A 19,377-nucleotide genomic window follows, 5' to 3' on the forward strand; every position below is an offset into this window, starting at 1 on the left:
CCAGTTTAGGTCCGACAATTACAGTAGGTGGCCACAGCAAGGGATTTCCAACGATGTGAGATTTTCAGACCATAGGGGAACTTAACCCTATGGGTCCCTACAAGTGTATAATAGAAAGTGACATGAAGGGAACATTTCATGAATTATATGTCACAAATAAAGGTACTTTTATTTGAAGGTTTTATATGTATGAAATCAGTATTTCATTACAACTATTGAACCATTCTAATAGCAACGTTATATACTAGCTAGTGAGTGCATGTTTCTAAGGCCATTAATCATTCAGTACTCTAACATTACTTTATACATCAGACTGATTGAGTATTTTGCAAAGGTGCAGCATTGACAAGCACTTTAATTGTGCGGATGTAAAAGAAGGATTTTCTCTTGCTATTCAAGTAAAGTGTTTGGTACGTGTTCCATTGTACATCAATTGCACTTCAGTCACTTAGCTGTCGAAGTTAGAAGTATGCAGTAATAGTGGTGCTTCTCAATTTATGGAAATGTGCCTGGCAGTAATGATTAATATTTGGCTGAGCAAAAGAGTAAGTGGATATGGGCAAAGTGCTCATGTTCACTTTGCAGAGACCTGATTGCTTAGCTTCCAGCTTTTATAAATCCTCTGAAATAGTTGTTTTTGTCACTAAATACGCTTTACCACATAGGAACAGTTATGTCACATTTGACACCCACTAAATCATTTTGGTGATCTTAAATCATTAGGGCTGTGCCTGGCAGTGAGGTTGACACAATATTACTTTTGTGTTACTGTTCCAATAAGGAAGGATATTATTGAGTCTGATTGTCCCTCTCACTCTTGTTTTCTCTGGAGCCTGGAGCTAACGCAAATAAAGGGAACACACAAAGATTAACAGATAGAGTAAGATAATTGAAAGGAACTATGTAATGAGCAATCCAGCAGCACTCCAAAATGGTGATTCAAGTTTGATTTGTGTTGCCAAGCAGGTGACATTTCAGGCTATTCTGGTCATTTATGAAGCCTGGCTGGATAAAGAAACATGAATAAAACTTGATTTACCATTTCGGAGTGCTGCTGGACTGTTCATTGTATACCCTACCCTGCACAGAGGCGATTGCAGCTTTGCACTTGACGATATAAAAAGGAGATTAATTATAAGTGAAACACTGTCACTATCTTTATTATATGCTTCAAAGAAACATTACAAATAAATTACATCTGCAAAGTAAACAAAACAGATATAAAAGTTATCTGAAAGTCAATCAAAGTCATAAAATGAAGAATTGCCTCACAGGGACAGCTAAAGGGGGTAAGGTATAGGTGGGCATCCCAGCAAGGCTATCAAGGCAACACAAAAAATATGATAGAAAAAATCAAATCAGCAAGCCAAGTATGGGGTAAAGGATTATTCTCTAACAATGGTAGAGTTTACAAGTGGTTGTTCTGTAGGACAGACAGTCTTACTAGTGAGTACTTTCGTTTTTGTTAGAAACTTAGCAGGTTTATATCTCAAATTAAATGTTTTTACAGTTGTGTTTATTATTTACCTTCTTCTCCTTCCTCTTCCCAACTTTCAAATGGGGATCACTGACTCCAGCTAGCCGTACAAAAAACAAAAAAACTATTACTCTGTCAGGCTACAATTTTATAGTTATTGTTACATTTTACTGCTTATCTCTATTCAGCCCTCTCCTATTCATATTCCGGTCTCTCAAACCGTAGTCTGGTTGCTAGGGTAAACAGAACCCTAGTAGCCAGATAGCTGCTGAAATTCCAAACAGAAGTGCAGCTGGAAAAATAGCTTAATAATTAAAATTAAAACTGTAAAAAAAAGTTGCAGTTGCAGACTCTCTACACTCTCTACATCATACAAAAAGTAATGTTAAACTACCATTTGACATTTACATTGTACAAGTAAGCAATCAATATTCTGTTAAATATTCTGTTTTATGGATACTATCTTCTGCAGGGCAGAGCCTCTGAGTTGGATATTTCCAGAGGTACCTAACCCCACCCCCACTGTGAGTAGCCCACTGCAGAGGCTCTCCTGTTTGCACTGGGGTTGATGACCCCCAATCTCCTTCCACTGCACATACATGTGGCTTTTCTATTGCTATGTAGGCAAACCAGTGAGCTACCAACCACCCTGGCAAAACTCTTGCTGCAGTGTTGGTTCATGGAACTGTATAAGGCAGAGACCAATGGTGTTGGAGTGGTGGCAGGAGGTCCTCTCCAGGTGGAGGTTTTCTTCTCCTTTAAGTAGCAATACCAAAGAAAGAGAAAGTATGCAGTGATAACTGTGCATAAATGTGAAATGATTTGACATTGTGTTCTGGCTGGATTGCATGTCCCTGAATGGCATTCTACTCAACAAGCCTCCCCCACCTCAAGCCATTTCGGCAAAATCCAAAGATTCCATCTCAAACAAATGTCTTCTCTTTGCATAAATGTCTCCCTGAAATAGCATCTCCTGCTAAACCTGTCTTTCAAAACAAGCATGAACACAAATAGCAAGTTCCCTAGGTAATCTGTATTATGGACTTTTATGCTTCTTTATATGCGTATATGTCACAGTTGGGACTTTATTATCCCCTATATATAAATCCCCACCAACTGAGTACCCAGAATGTTTTATTCAATAGCACTAAATTAAATATGAATGATGAATATGTTAGTGCTATACAAATAAAGTAGAATGATAAAATCAAAAGTAAATACACTATGTCCACAAGTAAGTTATAGAAGTGAGGCAACATTATTTTAAAGTGCAGATTGTGTCATCCTTTTTAGCAAGCTATGATACATTATATGTGAGATGGTTAAAGGGGTTGTTGTTCATCTTTAGATTAATTTTTATATGATGTAGATATTGATATTCTGAGACAACTTGCAATTGGTCTTCTTTTTTTTGTGTGTGAGTCTTACATACCCTAGCAATCAGGCAGTGGTTTGAATGAGAGACTAGAAGATGAATAGGTGAAGGACTAACTAGAAGGATGTGGTGTTGAAATGACCTGTAGGTATACAAGAATTATACTGTGCATACATAGTACCTTCTATACCTTCAACTAAGAGTTGAAGGTTCTGTTGAAGTGGTATGGCTGCATGAACCTGCTAATAAAGCACTGTTATACCCTACTTATCCTTGGCTACCAAAACATAAAATTGGGGAGGAGATGTCTCTTCTATCTCTCAGCAGCCTGCAGCTTTTCTTCCAAACCCTGGTAAGCCTACCATACCTTTTACTGCTTGGATCTGTATATTTGGAAATGACGTTCTTAGTGCTGACCAAGGGGAGATTTCTGCTGCTAGAAAGCATGCTTTACTTATTCTATACTTGGAAGGGATCTCTTTGCTGCACAAAACCTACAATTAGTGGATGGTTGCGTTACTACAGCTCCATTGCCTGCCAATCAACAAATGTCTAACATTTCACCACAAAGCTATGCAAAGAACTTTGGACATGAAGTTAAATTGTGACCAGATGTAAAACCAGTACGTGAGAAACTGAGACGATTTCACTACTCTATGAGAGAGGCTGTCTCCAATGAACAAAAGAAACTGGTAGAGCAAGATGTGATTGAAAAATCTGAATTTTCCAATTTTTGTAACAATGAAAAAAACTGAAGGTTTTTGATTGCGCGTTGATCTATGTGAACCTAATACAGCAGTTGTTATGGATAATCATCCCTTGCCACACATAGAGGAAATATTTTCAGAACTCTGAGGAGCAAAATTCTTTTCAACCCTGGATCTTCAGAGTGTTTATCATCAAGTATAACTACATGAGGAAAGCAGAGACACCGCTGCATTTATCACCCATGATGGTTTGTTTTGGTTCAAGTGTGTATCTTCTGGATTTGCATCAGCACCGAGTTGTTTTCAACTCTGATGTCTTCTAGAAATCAGAGTCTGATGTCTTCTATACTCCATGACATGCCTGGTGTACAATGTAACTTGGATGATAAAATTGGCTATGCTCCAACTATGAATATTCATGAAAAATACCTTGAAATTGTTCTAAAATGCATTGATTCTGCAGGACTGAAACTGAACCTTTCCAAATATCACTTCAAACAACCTCTCCAGTAATTTCTGGGTCATATAATTTCACAAAATGGATCACTACCTGACCCTGACCATGTCAATGCTTTTACAGAAGCACCTACTCTAATGAGCTTTCTTAGGTCTTAGTTTATTCCCAACTATGCTTCAGTTGTGGAGCCACTAAGAACACTACTACATGGAACTTCATGTCTGATTTGGTCAGAGACTGCTCAGCATAGATTTGAAACAGTGAAACTGTTAATTGTGAACAGTCCAGCACTATCTTTATTTGATCCTGCACTACCCACTATGGTTAATATAGAGGCTTCAGACTATGGCGTCGGTGCAGTTCTGACACAGATCCATGGCAATCATGCAACAGAGAAAACGGTTGCATTTGCATCCAAAACACTTACGGAGACAGAGCATAAGTATTCAGCTGTTGAAAAAGAAGCTCTAGCATGTGTTTGAGCAACAGAAAAATGGAGAACCTACCTATGGGATAGAGAATTTTCTTTATGCACTGAGCATAGTCCTTATAACCTTGACAGATTATTACAGTAAATGGCCAGAAATTGCATTTGTGTCTCATAAAACATCAGCTACAGTAATAACATTCTCTCTACCGTCTTCAACAGAGCAGGTAACCCAAAGGAGTTAATATCAGACAATGGACCACAGTTTGTGTCATCTGAGTTTGAATTCTTTCTGAGAGAGAGGAATATTGTGCATAGGAAATCTTCAGTGTATTGCCCACAAGCAAATGAAGAAGTTGAGCGCGTAGTCTAAAAGTAGAAGTACTACAGCAAATCTTACTGGGAAATCTTAGAAAGTATTTACTAGTGATGGGTGAATTTATTTGCCAGGCATGGATTTGTGACAAATTTCCGCATTTCGTCACCTGCGACAAAAAAGTCTCTTGTGTAAAAAATTGGCGATTGTCAATATAATTTTGACGCCCATTGACTTTAATGCATTTGGACAAAAAAGTTGCATGTGTAAAAATTGTCGAGCGCATAAAATTTGTCACGCATCAAAATAATTTTGACGCCCATCGATGAGTTTCGAAATTTTTTTCAGTGAAGCGAAATGGGACAGATTCGCTCTTCACTAGTATTTACATAACTTCAGAGCAACTCACCATGCAACAACCCATGCAACACCACAGATGTGCACTAAATTACGTTGCAGACATAAAACTTCCACAAAATACTGTGCCTACAAAATAATCTACTGCTGACATTGTTGAACATCAACAAGCCAAATGCAAGGCTTATACTGACAGAAAACTTGGTGCAAGAGAAGGACTTTCAGCCTGGATCTTTAGTCAGAGTTAGGATACCAGGCGTACTGAAACAAGGACTATCTAAATTAACTACACTATTTAAAGTGGACCTGTCACCCAGACACAAAAATCTGTATAATAAAAGTCCTTTTCAAACTAAACATGAAATCCAATTTCAATTTTTTATTAAAGCATTCATAGCTGTTGTAAGCTCATTTAAAAATCTCAGCTGTCAATCAAATATTGTCTGCCCCTCCTCTATGCCAGTGGCATAGAGGCGGGGCAGACAATTACTTTCACTTTCCATTCAGCACTTCCTAGATGTCACTGCTCTCCTCACATTCCCCCATTCTCTTTACCATTTAATTGTGTAGCCAGGGCATGGAAATGGACATCGGGTTCCCTATTCTCGTGCACAAACAAGATTCTGAGATGATACAAGGCTTGTCTTAATAACAGTGTCCACAAAATGGCTCCTGCCTGCTTTCTATAATTTTGAAATCCTAGACTGAAGGAAGTACGATTCAAATAATTTATATAGTGTAATTAAAGTTCATTTTGCTTGACTAATGTGATAAAATAGGATTTTGAATAATTTTTTTGGGTGACGGGTCCCCTTTAAAGTGAGACGTCAGCGAGGACCCTGTTAGGTGTGCGCATGTGCATACAAATTTTTAGGCCAGCACACACAACAAATTATGACAAAAGACTTTTGTCTGTAAACACAAAATTTTGTATGACCTGAGCACATAGTTTTTAAGAACACAACAAATTTATAATGGGAGCACAAAAGATTTTTTGAAGCACTTAATCGAGAAGGAATTAGAGGGAACATTAAATATGAACTGTCTGATGACGCATATGGAATGCCAGTCGACTTGCTCCTGTTCAATATGACTTTGGAAAAGCTCCATTTGATGAAGGACATTTTCCTACTCCTGATGTCAACTGTAATAGGATTGAAGAAAATGAACCTATAAGAGAATCAGAAAACTACCTGCATGGACCAAGGACTATGTGTTGTGAAGACTGCATAATATTGCTGTAAGATGCATACATTTTCATTGATTGTTTTTGTTTACTACGTTTGGCCTACTTAAAAAAAATGCTTTTCTACTATAGGGGGAATATGTGGTGTTTATACAAATGATCTGTAGGTGTCACTGTATACAAGAATTATACTGTGCATATATAGAACTTTCAATACTAAGAGTTCGTGTTGAAGTGTAATGACTGATTGAACCTGCTAATAAAGCACTGTTATACCCTACTCATCCTCGACTACCAACAGAGGATATGAAATAAAAAGTAACAATAACAATAAGGGGCCTATTTACGAAGCCTAAAATTTTTCTTGTCGAGTTTAAAGGGGAAAAAATCTGAATTTGTAAAGGAACAAAACCTTGAATTTTTCCAGATTTATTAAACTCCAAAGCTGCTAAAAATTAAAATCCAAAAATACTCTAGCAAAGACCTGATGAAGCCATGTAAAAGCCAATGGCAGATGGTCCATTTAACAACTGGAACATGTTTTTACCTCCATGATTGTTTGATGATCTGAATAATCCGAGTTTTTTTGTACGATATTTCCTATAGTTTAAATTCCGATAATCCAAATTATTTGAGTTTTTTGGACGACAATTAAAAAAGGTGAGTGATTCAAATTGTCGTTCAATTTTGTCGAGACGTTTCCCACACAGACCATTTTCAATCTGAATTGTAAATTAAGACAAATCTTGATGGGAGTTTGATCGAATTTATATTATTAAAATAGCGGGAGTTTTAATAAATAGCCACCTAAAAGTGAAGCCTCAAGAAAGAGTTTTTTTTATCTGCTGAGGTCAACGCGCCATATTTGGAAGCAGGAAAGAAGCAAAAATAAAGGCTATCCTAGCCAAGCATGACAGATTCCTTTATTCTTCAGAGCACAGCTCCAATCACACCTGAAGTGGTAGCACCTCACAAGCCCCCTTTCAAATCAGCATCCATCCACAGACAGCTGCTGTCTTAGTATCTCTGCTGTCTCCAAGCTCTAAACCCTCCAGAGTTGAGCTCACCAGACTTGGGGCTCCATACCCCAAGCCCTCCAGGGCCTCTCAAACTCCTTAGACACCTTACATATTTGCTGAAGTTCCTTTTCACTCCTGCTGAAGCAGAACTGAGTGAAGCATTGAGCACATGGTAGCGCAGCTTTTTATACTCCTTGTGCAACAGTGACTCCTTCTGGCCAAATCTGGAATCTGTCAGGGCTCACTGCACATGGGACAAATGTCTCACTCCCTGTTCCAGATCTAATTTAGGTCCAACTCATAACTGGCCACAGCAGGGGATTTCCAACCATGAGGACATTTTCAGACCATGGGGTAGTTTCACCCTATCGGTCCCTACAGATACTCAAATTGATTTATTTTGATTCTGTACACACACATTATGATCAGGAGTAGTGATGGGCGAATTTGCGCCGTTTCGCCGAAAAATTCGCGAAGCGGCAAAAAATTCTCGAAACAGCGCTGGTGTCTCGTTTTTGACGCTGGCATCCGTTTTTTCCGATGCCGCCGAAATTTTTTTTGACGCCGGTGAATTTTTGCCGGCGAATTTTCGTGGGCGTTTCGAGAATGTATTCGCTGCTGGCGAATCATGCAAATTCGCTGCAAATTCACGCCGGGCGAATACATTCGCCCATCACTAATCAGGAGGAGAGTTGCCATGACTTTATCAAAATTTTGAGACCAAAATTTTAAGACCACAGTCTCAGGAATCATCACTTTCTTGAAATAAAAAAATTGATGATGGTTGTCTAATTAATATAAAAAAGTATTCAGGAGCTGACCTCCCGTGTAATTTGATATAAGATCTTGGCCAGTGCAATACATCGAGGTGTGCCAGTGATCATGATTTATCGTGTTTTTGCTGCACCACTGCTTTCTGGTGCCAAAAGAGCACCAAGAGGGTTTATGTCGCTTACAAAAATTGCCAGCTAATACATCTTACTTTTCAGTTTACATGTGTCTAGTTTAGATTTCTGTCTTTAAACAGCTTTAATTTGTTTCTTTGCCCCCTACCCTCAGCCTGATTTAAGATTACATCTTGAGATTGTACCTCAACTCTTTTTGGTACCGTTATCTTTTACTTTTTAATCATTTTTGGCAGATCACTGATAACACATATAGTTCAAACAAAAGCTCTGTAACGCAACACATTTATTTCGTTATTGCTACTATTGCTAAGTTAATACAAAAAAAGAGGGGGAATTGATCAATGCACATTTTCTGGTCCTCTAAGTAATCTAGTATCTATGCATGTGCATTACAAAAACAGGGTTTTTTAGTTACAAAGTTATGTTCATAAAATTGGTAAGCCACCATAGCACGTCAAGGTAAACCCTGGATGGGTGGCAACCCTAGCCATGCACATCCACCCCCAAGTCCAATAAAAGTTAACGCTGCAATGTATGAGCTTCAGTTGATGAAAGTTGTTGTTGTTGCTCTGGTTCTGTCTATATCCAAAAAAACAGTTAACTTTATGAGTGTCTCTGTGACAATTTCTGTTTTTTCTTGCTAGTCCCTTGAGATATCCTATAATATGTTTTATAGCATTCCAGTCTCACTTGACTGGTGCTGCATCTTTTATATATTTCCACAGCTGTAGCAAAAATCTGCTCTTGTTACTCTAGTTATAACTAATATAGCAGTTGTTCACCTTAGAATAACTCTGTATTGTAGCAAAGTTATTCTGCTGGTTTTGACCCGTACAGCGTGAACTAAAGGTCTGAACTTCCAAATTCCCCTAGACTGAAGCGGCAACCTGCCAATCACTGATCACCACATCATCACCCGCCCTACAACATCATCATCATGCCCCAACATCATTACTCCACCCCCATGATGTCACAGACACCCCCCCCCCCCATGACATCAGCTCCCGCCCGATGGGAAAAGGTGGCAACCCTATGCATAACCCAACCCTATACTGGAGGACAATGAGGGGTTTATATTTGTCACTATCTGATGAAAATGAAGTATAAAACACACTGATGCAGTATATCTACAACTCTGAAGGATGAATAAAGATCAAGGGATTATTGTATTACAGTACTGTCCAACTGGGACTAAGGCTGCAGATCAGAGATGTCACAAAGAACTGATAAATCTTGTGGAACAAACCTCATGCTTTTGTGAAGAGGTGTATTTGTATTGCATCAGTTAAATCATTATTCTACAAATCTTACATATTCACTGTAAGAAGTGAATCATCGCTAGGCCATAAGATGTAATTTTTTCAAATGTGAATGTTATTATCCTACCTATGTCATTTTCACTGTTCTGTTTTATTCTTCCCTCTTTGGATCTGCTGTAGACAAGTTACACTATGTTCCATGCGGTGCACAGAATGCAGTGAATAGACAACACAGATGTTTTTTTTCTTTTCACAAAAATGTAGTCTTTGCTTCTCTTTTACATAGAGCCTGAATGTACAGGTCAGAGAATGAGAAAGGTTAATACATGTAATTTCTATTTGCTAAAATTCCAATGTCTATTTTTTTTTTTAAGAAACAAACTTTTTCTCTTAAAATTGGTGTATTTTTATATCTTTAAAAAAATCCAGGTACCGTATATTAAGGGGCAGATTTACTAAGGGTCGAATATCGAGGGTTAATTAACCCTCGATATTCGACCAGGAACTAAAATCGTTCGACTTCGAATATCGAAGTCGAACGATTTAGCGCAAATTATTCTTCCTTCGATCGAACGATTAAATCCTTCGAATCGAACGATTCGAAGGATTTTAATCCAACGATCGAAGGAATATCCTTCGATCAAAAAAACGCAGGCAAGCCTATGGGGACCTTCCCCATAGGCTAACATTGAGTTCGGTAGTTTTAGCTGCCGAACTAGGGGGTCGAAGTTTTTCTTAAAGAGACAGTACTTCGATTATCGAATGGTCGAATAGTCGAACGATTTTTAGTTCGAATCGTTCGATTCGTAGTCGAAGTCGTAGTCGAAGGTCGAAGTAGCCCATTCGATGGTCGAAGTAGCCCAAAAAACACTTCGAAATTCGAAGTTTTTTTAATTCGAATCCTTCACTCGAGCTTTGTAAATGTGCCCCTAAATGTAAAACCTCGGAAAACTCTAATACAAAAATTCTCCAAGTAAAAGCAGTCCAGTTCCTATAGTTGGACCCATTGTCCTGAACTGGCATCTGTAACTGTTGGGAATAATTTAGGATTCCCCAGTTCTAATTTTAGTAAACCATATTTAAAGTTTTAATTTTAATGTATCTATTTTAATGTACCTATATAAACCAGAGCAAAAATTTAAAATGGCGATGTTTATTAGTCAACACATGGTTGACTAATAAACATCGACATTTTAATAATATTCATATTACCAATTAAGTATCTTATTATATGACTTTTGGTGGGATGAGGTCCTATTGTTGTTTTCTGTTTAATATTATGGTATTTTAAGTAGTGACACCCTCTAATATAGCCAATTATCTCTGCTTTTTTTGTTGTTGTTATTTTAGCATTCTTAAAATGCTACTGCAGGTATGGGATCTGTTTTCCTGGAAACTTGTTATCCAGAAAGCTCCAAATTACAAAATGTTCATATGCCATAGACTCCATTTAAATAAAAATATTCAGATTTTTTAAAAACTGATTTCCTTTTTTTCCTGTAATAATAAAACAGTGTCGTGTTCTTGAACTCAACTAAGATATTATTAATCCTTAATGGAGGCAAAACAATTCTGTAAGGTTTAATCTTTAAATGATTATGTAGTAGACATAAGGTACAAAGACCCAAATTACAGAAAGATTGCTTATCCAGAAAACTCCATGTCCCGAGCACTCTGGATAACAGGTCCCATAACTGTACTTGTTATTGTTTCTATTGCTATTCATTATACTTTGCCTTATGAAGACTATGGCGGTGATTTTCAATGCTTGAATTTCAACTGTTTCCACATTTCATGTTTTTTTTTTCATTGAAAACTCACAAATCTGAATTAAAATTTCAAAAACTTAAATTTTATAGATTTATTAAACACAAAATACTCAAAAAACTTAAATTTTTAAAATGCATCATCTAAAGCCTTCCAAGTTCAAATACTGTAGATATCAATTAGAGTTGTCCTAGAAAAATGTAAGCTTTTTTTAAGATTTTTAAGTTCTTGTTTTTGTACTTGTAAACTCCCGAGTTCCCCACAGTTTTATTGAGTTGAGTTTTTTACATTCAGATTTTTTAATTATTAAGCAAACATTTTTGGGTTTTTTTAAATGTGAGTTTATTCAAAGTATAAAAAAAACTCTAAAATAACTCAAACTCACTTGTGGATAAATAGGCCTCCCTGCTATTGTCCACCTTAATAAGTGTTAGTAAGTGAAACTAAAGTTATATAGTGCTTCCTCTGCTGGAAACGCTTCACAATCATTAGACCATAATAGCCTTTGTAGTACTGGGTTCCAGGTAACAAATGATTGGCTGATTATAAATGAACTATAAATAACCATGCTCAATTAATATGGATAAGTCCATATGATTTGGTTGCATGATGTGGCTTAGGTTGTTACTAAGATTATTTTTTAACTTTTTTTTTAACTTTAACAACATAGTAACGGGCACTAGTGATGTGCGAGTCAACCCAAAACCTGTGGTCGAGCAGGTTTGTGGGCTGTGGGGTGGGTGCAGATTGAACTTTAGCCTGTGGCCTTCTAGTAACCTCCTGTAAGGACTTACCCAGGTGATCTAGCGGGCGGCGGGGTCCCCCGCTGTGTCTCCGGCAGGGACGCCTACCGCATGCTGCTTTATTCCTCCTGTGCCAGCTTCCCTATGGCGCGCACTTTCGGGTGCCGGCATGGTGATGTCATTCAAACTATTGAAAGGGATATCTGAATTTATAACATTGCCCGTTGTTAGGTTACATAGTTACATAGTTAAATTGGGTTAAAAAAAGACAAAGTCCATCAAGTTCAGCCCCTCCAAATGAAAACCCAGCATCCATACACACACCCCTCCCTACTTTCACATAAATTCTATATACCCATATCTATACTAACTATAGAGTTTAGTATCACATTAGCCTTTGATATTACATCTGTCCAAGCCATTCTTATAGTCATTAACTTAATCAGCATCACAACATCACCCGGCAGTGCATTCCACAACCTCACTGTCCTGACTGTGAAGAACCCCCTACGTTGCTTCAAATGAAAGTTCTTTTCTTCTAGTCTAAAGGGGTGGCCTCTGGTCTGGTGATCCACTTTATGGGTAAAAAGGTCCCCTGCTATTTGTCTATAATGTCCTCTAATGTACCTGTAAAGTGTAATCATGTCCCCTCGCAAGCGCCTTTTTTCCAGAGAAAACAACCCCAACCTTGACAGTCTCCCCTCATAATTTAAGTCTTCCCTCCCTCTAACCAATTTAGTTGCACTTAGTCTCTGCACTCTCTCCAGCTCATTTATATCCCTCTTAAGGACTGGAGTCCAAAACTGCACTGCATACTCCAGATGAGGCCTTACCAGGGACCTATAAAGAGGCATAATTATGTTTTCATCCCTTGAGTTGATGCCCTTTTTTATGCAAGACAGAACTGTATTTGCTTTAGTAGCCACAGAATGACACTGCCCAGAATTAGACAACTTTTTATCTACAAAAACCCCTAGATCCTTCTCATTTAATGAAACTCCCAACACACTGCCATTTAGTGTATAACTTGCATTTATATTATTTTTGCCAAAGTGCATAACTTTGCATTTATCAACATTGAACCTCATTTTCCAGTTTGCTGCCCAGTTTTCCAACTTAGACAAATCACTCTGCAAAGTGGCAGCATCCTGCATGGAGCCTATACAGTAGTTCTGCACAATTTAGTATCATCAAACAGTACTTTCAATGCCTACCTCCAGGTCATTAATAAACAAGTTGAAAAGCAAGGGACCTAGTACAGAGCCCTGCGGAACAACACTGGTCCAATTAGAAAATGTTCCGTTTACCACCACTCTTTAGACTCTAGTCTATCTTTTAGCCAGTTCTCTATCCAGGTACAAATACTATGTTCCAGGCCAACATTCCTTATTTTAACCAGTAACATTTTGTGTGGCCCTGTATAAAATGCTTTAGCAAAGTATAAGTAAATCACATCCACTGCCATCCCAGAATCGAGGTCTCTACTTACCTTCTCATAAAGAGAAATTAAGTTAGTCTGGCAAGATCTATTATGCATAAAACCATGATGGCAAAAACTCATAGTATTATGATTTGCTATGAAGTCCAGTATCTTTTCCTTTATTAACCATTCGAAAAGCTTTCCTACCACTGACGTCAGACTAACTGGCCTATAGTTTTGAGGCTGAGAACGGGATCCTTTTTTGAATAGAGGCACCACATTAGCAATTCACCAGTCTCTCGGCACTATGCCGGATCTCAATGAATCCTGAAAAATTAAGTAAAGAGGTTTGGCAATCACAGAGCTAAGCTCGCTAAGTACCCTGGGATAAATACCATCTGGCCCCGGACCTTTGTCAATCTTAACATGTTCTAGTCTCTTTTGAATTTCCTCATGTGTGAACCATGCATCATTAGTTGTATTACTAGAATTGGGACTATTAAGAAGGAAACCTTCACTTACTGGTTCCTCATTTGTGTAGACAGATGAAAAATATGAGTTCAGAATCTGCGCTCTTATTTTGTTTTCATCAACCAGCTGACGCCCCTCTAATAGTAAGGGTCCCACCCCTTCCTGGTTCATTTTTTACTATTAACATATTTAAAAACATTTTTTTTTACTGCTTGCTGCAATATCCTGTTCTATATCAATTTTAACTTGTTCCTGGGTGTGATATACTTCGTGAATTCTATTGATCTTCTGTGTTTTGAACCTTACCTGCCTGTGACTACTCTGATCTCTCCTATCCTGACCATTTGCCTGTCCACTGACTATTCTACACTCTCCAATCCTGATTCTGGCCTGTCTGACTACTCTCTGCTTGTGTTGGCCCAGCCTGCCTGTTTCCAAGTGTTGCTCTTCCTTCCAGTATCCTGGTGAGACGATCGTACCCCTTTGCTCACCCAGAACCGTTAGCTTTGGTCCTCTCTCAAATAAGACCTGGGGGCATCCAATTAGCCAAGGGCTCCTCCCGAGGTGAAACGCAGCAGCTATAGGCAGAAGTGAGAGCCGAGACCAGGGAGCTTAGCATGGGTTCTGGATTTAGGATGCCGTTTGTGACACCTCCCTCCCGTCTGGATGTGGGCCTTTTTATATACTCATGCTAGTGTGCCCGCCCCCATCTGTGATGTGGGATGGGCAAGGTTTATAAATAGGAGAGATGACCAGGTTAGGGTCAGGTTCAGGTTGACTTGTGATAGTCGGGCACCATATAATGATGGAATAGTCATTGTGTATTCCTACACATATTGTGGTTGGTGAGTTCCTTTGGACCATAAAGAATGAGATACATAAGGTTGGAGCACAATGATATGCACAAGTATAAAAGAATGTTGTAATACATTCAGCTGACAATAAAATATTGTAAATTGGATTTACCTCTATGTCAATTCATTTTCAGTGATTATTGCCCCATTTTGCAGATAAAAAAAAGTGAATGTCATTAATTGGAATGAATTGGGCATTTTTAGATTATTTTCCAACTCACAAACAATACGTTTCTTTTAGGGGACAACAGTGGATGGGCAAATATTTTCTATGAAGTCCATGGAAAAAGCAATGATGTCCTTGAACCACAAGAATGCTGTAAGTACCTGAGCATAACAACTTGTAGCCACCTTTTTACTGAACTCTAAAGGTAGACAAATACTAAGCTATTACAGTAAAAGAAAACTGAAATTAATCATTTTTCACACCAATCATTTAGGCAAATGTAATGTTTATATGTGTGGGTTACATAGTTACATAATTAATTTGGATTAAAAAAAAAAAGATATATATAAATAAATACCTCTTAATGCATATTATATTTATTACATGTATAAAATATATATAAAAATACCTATAATAACAGTAGATATTGAGATCACTATAGCCTTGGATATAATGATTGCCCATGATGTCATCCAAGCCCCTCTTAAAAGCATTAATAGAATCTGTCATCACATCGTCATCCAGCAAGAGATCCCCAATCTCACTGTCCTCACTGTAAAAAATCACCTATGCTGCTTCAAATAAAAGTCTTGTTCCTCAAGCCTAAAGGGGTGGCCTCCTGTGCATTGCTCTTTTCTATGGGTAAAAAGATCCCCTGCTATTTCTCTATAACAGGGATCCCCAACCAGTGGCTCACAAGCAACATGTTGCTCTTCAACCTCTTGTATGTTGCTCCCAGTGGCCTTAAGGGCAGAGACACACGGAGATTTAGTCGCCCGGCAACAAATTACCTCTTTTTCGAGCAACTAATCTCCTCGAACTGCCTTCCCGCTGGCTATAATCTAAATTGCCAGTGGGTTGGCACTCAAAGCACTTTGTTTTCCAAAGTCACCCGAAGTTCCCTCGTGAGGCAGCTTCAGACGACTTTGGAAAATGAAGCACTCCGAGTGCCATTCCACAGACGATTTCAATTCTAGCCAGCGTGAAGGCAGTTCGAGGAGATTAGTCGCCCGAAGAAGAGGCGATTTGTCGCCGGGCGACTACAGTAAATCTCCCCAAATCTTCGTGCATGTCTCTGCCTTAAAGCAGGTGCTCTTTTTTGAATTTCTGAATTGAAAGCAAATTTTTGAGGCATAAAAATCATATGTTCTGCCAAACAGAGCCTCCTGTACTCTGCCAGTCCTCATGGGGCTACCAAATGCCAATCACAGCCCCTATTGGGTGCCCCATAGGAACTTTCTTCATGTTTTTTTTGCTCCCCAACTTTTAAATATGGTTCACAGATAAAAAATAAAAGTTTGGGGATCCTGTTCTATATTGTCCTCTTTTGTGCTTGTAAAGAGTAATCATGTCCCTTGGCAAACAGCTTTTCTCCAGAGAAAGCAATCCTCACTCTAATACTCAGAGTATTTTTGCTTATGCATAGATAACAGTTGTTGGTTAAGGTTTGGACCCATGCACACTGTCTTTCTCATTGCACGCTTATAATGCTTGGGGTAGCATCATCCCATGCTTCTGTGATAGACAGCTGTTCTGGTAAGGATAATAAGGAGGCTCAGTTCACAAAGAAATGTTGGTGTTATTAAATAAGTTTAAGTGCATGGGGGAAAAAAATCACTTAATTGCATATCATAATTTAAGAAATTTCTCCTTAATTACTTTTTAAATCAACTATTGTATTCACAGTCATCCTTTTATGCTTTTTTTATTAGTGAGTTGGAGTACATTGTCTCACATATTGTTTTTAGCAGCCCATTCATCTTCCTCCTGAGCCAGATTGAGTTTAGCTGTACTTTGGGTCTTTTATACCATGCCCCATAAAATGAACATATTTGGTTAACAGCTTGTATGGCTTAATGCCAGTTAATTACTTACCTGCAGAATGAGACAATATTTACTGCTTACTGCTAATTAGGCACGCAGGCTATGGATGGATCCGGTTTTAAAGGGTTACGGTAAACATTTGTTTTGTTAACTCTTTTCATACAGTAAGGGCTGTTTTTTTAACGTTCGTATTTTCCTGGAATCAAACGTTTTATCTCTAGAAACTGTATATTATAATAATTACTCTAAACCACAAAAAATTTGTTAATTGTATAAAGCAGGAACAATTCTAATACAAAACGTTTCCATCTAAAAGGCATGTAGACGTCCATCAATCAAATTGCGAAATCTTTATTTACTTTGAGGTCATTGTTGTCATATTCCTATTCACTCTGTGTTTCTAATCGTTCACACTTTTTTATTATTTATTCATTTTTGTGCTATATTTCTTTTTTTTAAATGGGAGGTTATTCCTGATATAAAAAAAAACATCTAAAAGGACACAAATCAGAATTTTGATAAATGAAGCCCTAAGTGAGCCAATATTTCGGTATTCTGATATGGCGTGTCCCTTTTTTCTCAATCCTTAATATCGTACAATTATTAATATGGAATTCATATATGGTGATACATCCAAGAAAACAAAGTCATTTGATTATTTTTTTATTACATGTACTCAACTTCATAAATATATAAAATATATTCGATGCAGGTACATGAAGGGACACAAATGGTACAAATGAAATCAGCCCAGTCCAGCAGCTGCTATCTCATATGATTCCAGTTTCAAATTAGGATTTCTGCCACCCATGATGAATTCAAATCAGAGATTTATAAACAGCAGCCTTCTGCAGTGTTGGACTGGGGGGCCCAGAGCCCACGAGGCCTGCAGCGTCAGGGGCCCTACACCATCCCCCCAGCGCAAAGTCCCCTCTATGCTGCTTGTGCGTGCATATCTTTTTACGGTGCACCATTGCTGCCGGTGTCTGGAAGGGGAATTAGGAGAGGGACTGCAGGGAGAGGGTCTGGGCCGACGTGGCCCAAAAGAGCTAGGGCCCAGTCCAACCCTGGCTTTCCATTATTCTTGATCCAAATGAGATCATCAGTTAGGAAAATAAAAACTTTTTCCAATATTAGTTTCTTTATGATGGACATTCCAACAGAAATACTGCATTACAAAACACAAAGCTCAGTAGTTGGCTCTGCTCCTTGCAGCGCTAGGGTCCTGATTATCACTCAGTCCTGGGCAATGTCTGCAATGAGTATGTTTATTTTCTCCCATGTCTTCATAGATTTTTTCCCATATTCCAAAAAGTACATATACTGTAGCTTCATTGGCTGCTGATGAAACTGGCCCTAGTGTATGTGTATGGGGTAAGGACCTTATATTGAATAATGTATCAGCATGTCAACACATAACATCAAAAATATATAATGATGAAAACAGCATTGGTTACATTATTACAGGTATGGAATTTGTAATCCTTTCTCCAGAAATCTCCAAATTAATGAAAGGCCGTTTCACATAGACCCATTTCATCCAAAAAAAATCCATATTTTTACAATAATTTCCTTTTTCTCTGTAATAATAATACAGTACCTTGTACTTGATCAAAAGTTAATCCTTTTTGAAAGCAAAACCAGCCTATTGGGTTTATTTAATGTTGACATGATTTTCTAATAGACTTAAGGTATGTAGATCCAAGTTAAGGAAAGATCCGTCCCATACTTGTACCGTGAATAATTTAACTGTATACAGTGATGTGTTCTTCTAGGTCTTTCCAGGTTCCCGGAAAGCTGTGAGTGCAAGGACACCGAGCTGGAGTGTGTAGATGTCAATTTAGAAGCAGTACCGTATGTCTCCAGCAATGTAACACTCTTGTAAGTAGCTGCAAACTTGTTTCAAAACAATGTTCAACACAGGGGTTCATTTAGGATTGCAGCCACACCAGCGACCCACACAAAAATAGATGCAACAGTTGCCAATATTGACACCATTCATTTAAGGTATTTGCACCCAACCACTTATGCTTATTTGAGCCTTTCGCACCCACCGTTGAAGGTAGGGTTGCCACCTTTTACCTGGCCAGTAAAAATTATGGTTGATCCCAATGTTATTAATAGGGAGAACTGTTAAATATATATGAAAATTCAGATTTAAACATTGGAATTTAGGCTCTTAAAGTTACCACAAGTGGCTTTTTTGCCACCCCTGGTAACCTGTGGGCTGCTGCTGCCTGGGCAAGTTTCTCAACTCTCCTATTGGAAGCAGTGCCCCTGCTCACAGATTAGAACTACCACTAATGTATAGCCAATTTAGGCACCAGTAATAAATATGTTTCTATACCACAGATCACTACCAAGCATACTATTTACATAGGGGCAAATTCATCAAGGGTTGAATATCGAGAGTTAATTAGCCCTCAATATTCGACTGAGAATTAAAATCCTTCGACTTCGAATATCGAAGTCGAAGGATTTTTGTGCAAATAGTTCGATCGAACGATCAAAGGAATAATCGTTCGATCAAACGATTAAATCCTTCGAATCGAACGATTCCAAGGATTTTAATCCAACGATAGAAGGATTATCCTTTGACCAAAAAAACTTAGCCAAGCCTATGGGGACCTTCCCCATTGGCTAA

The 19,377-nt window shown here is 38.2% G+C and overlaps 1 protein-coding gene across 1 annotated transcript in view; it reads left to right on the forward strand.

The window, feature by feature from the left end:
- Nucleotides 1-19,377, forward strand: part of rxfp2.S (relaxin family peptide receptor 2 S homeolog) — a 144,638-nt gene that overhangs the window by 80,357 nt on the left and 44,904 nt on the right. Inside the window, exons 3-4 of the mRNA XM_041584757.1 lie at nt 14,985-15,062; nt 18,509-18,614. Coding sequence (XP_041440691.1) covers nt 14,985-15,062; nt 18,509-18,614 — 184 coding nt within the window. The remainder of the gene's footprint in view (nt 1-14,984; nt 15,063-18,508; nt 18,615-19,377) is intronic.

Source organism: Xenopus laevis, chromosome 2S (genome assembly GCF_017654675.1).
Source record: "Xenopus laevis strain J_2021 chromosome 2S, Xenopus_laevis_v10.1, whole genome shotgun sequence".
Lineage (NCBI taxonomy): Eukaryota > Metazoa > Chordata > Amphibia > Anura > Pipidae > Xenopus > Xenopus laevis.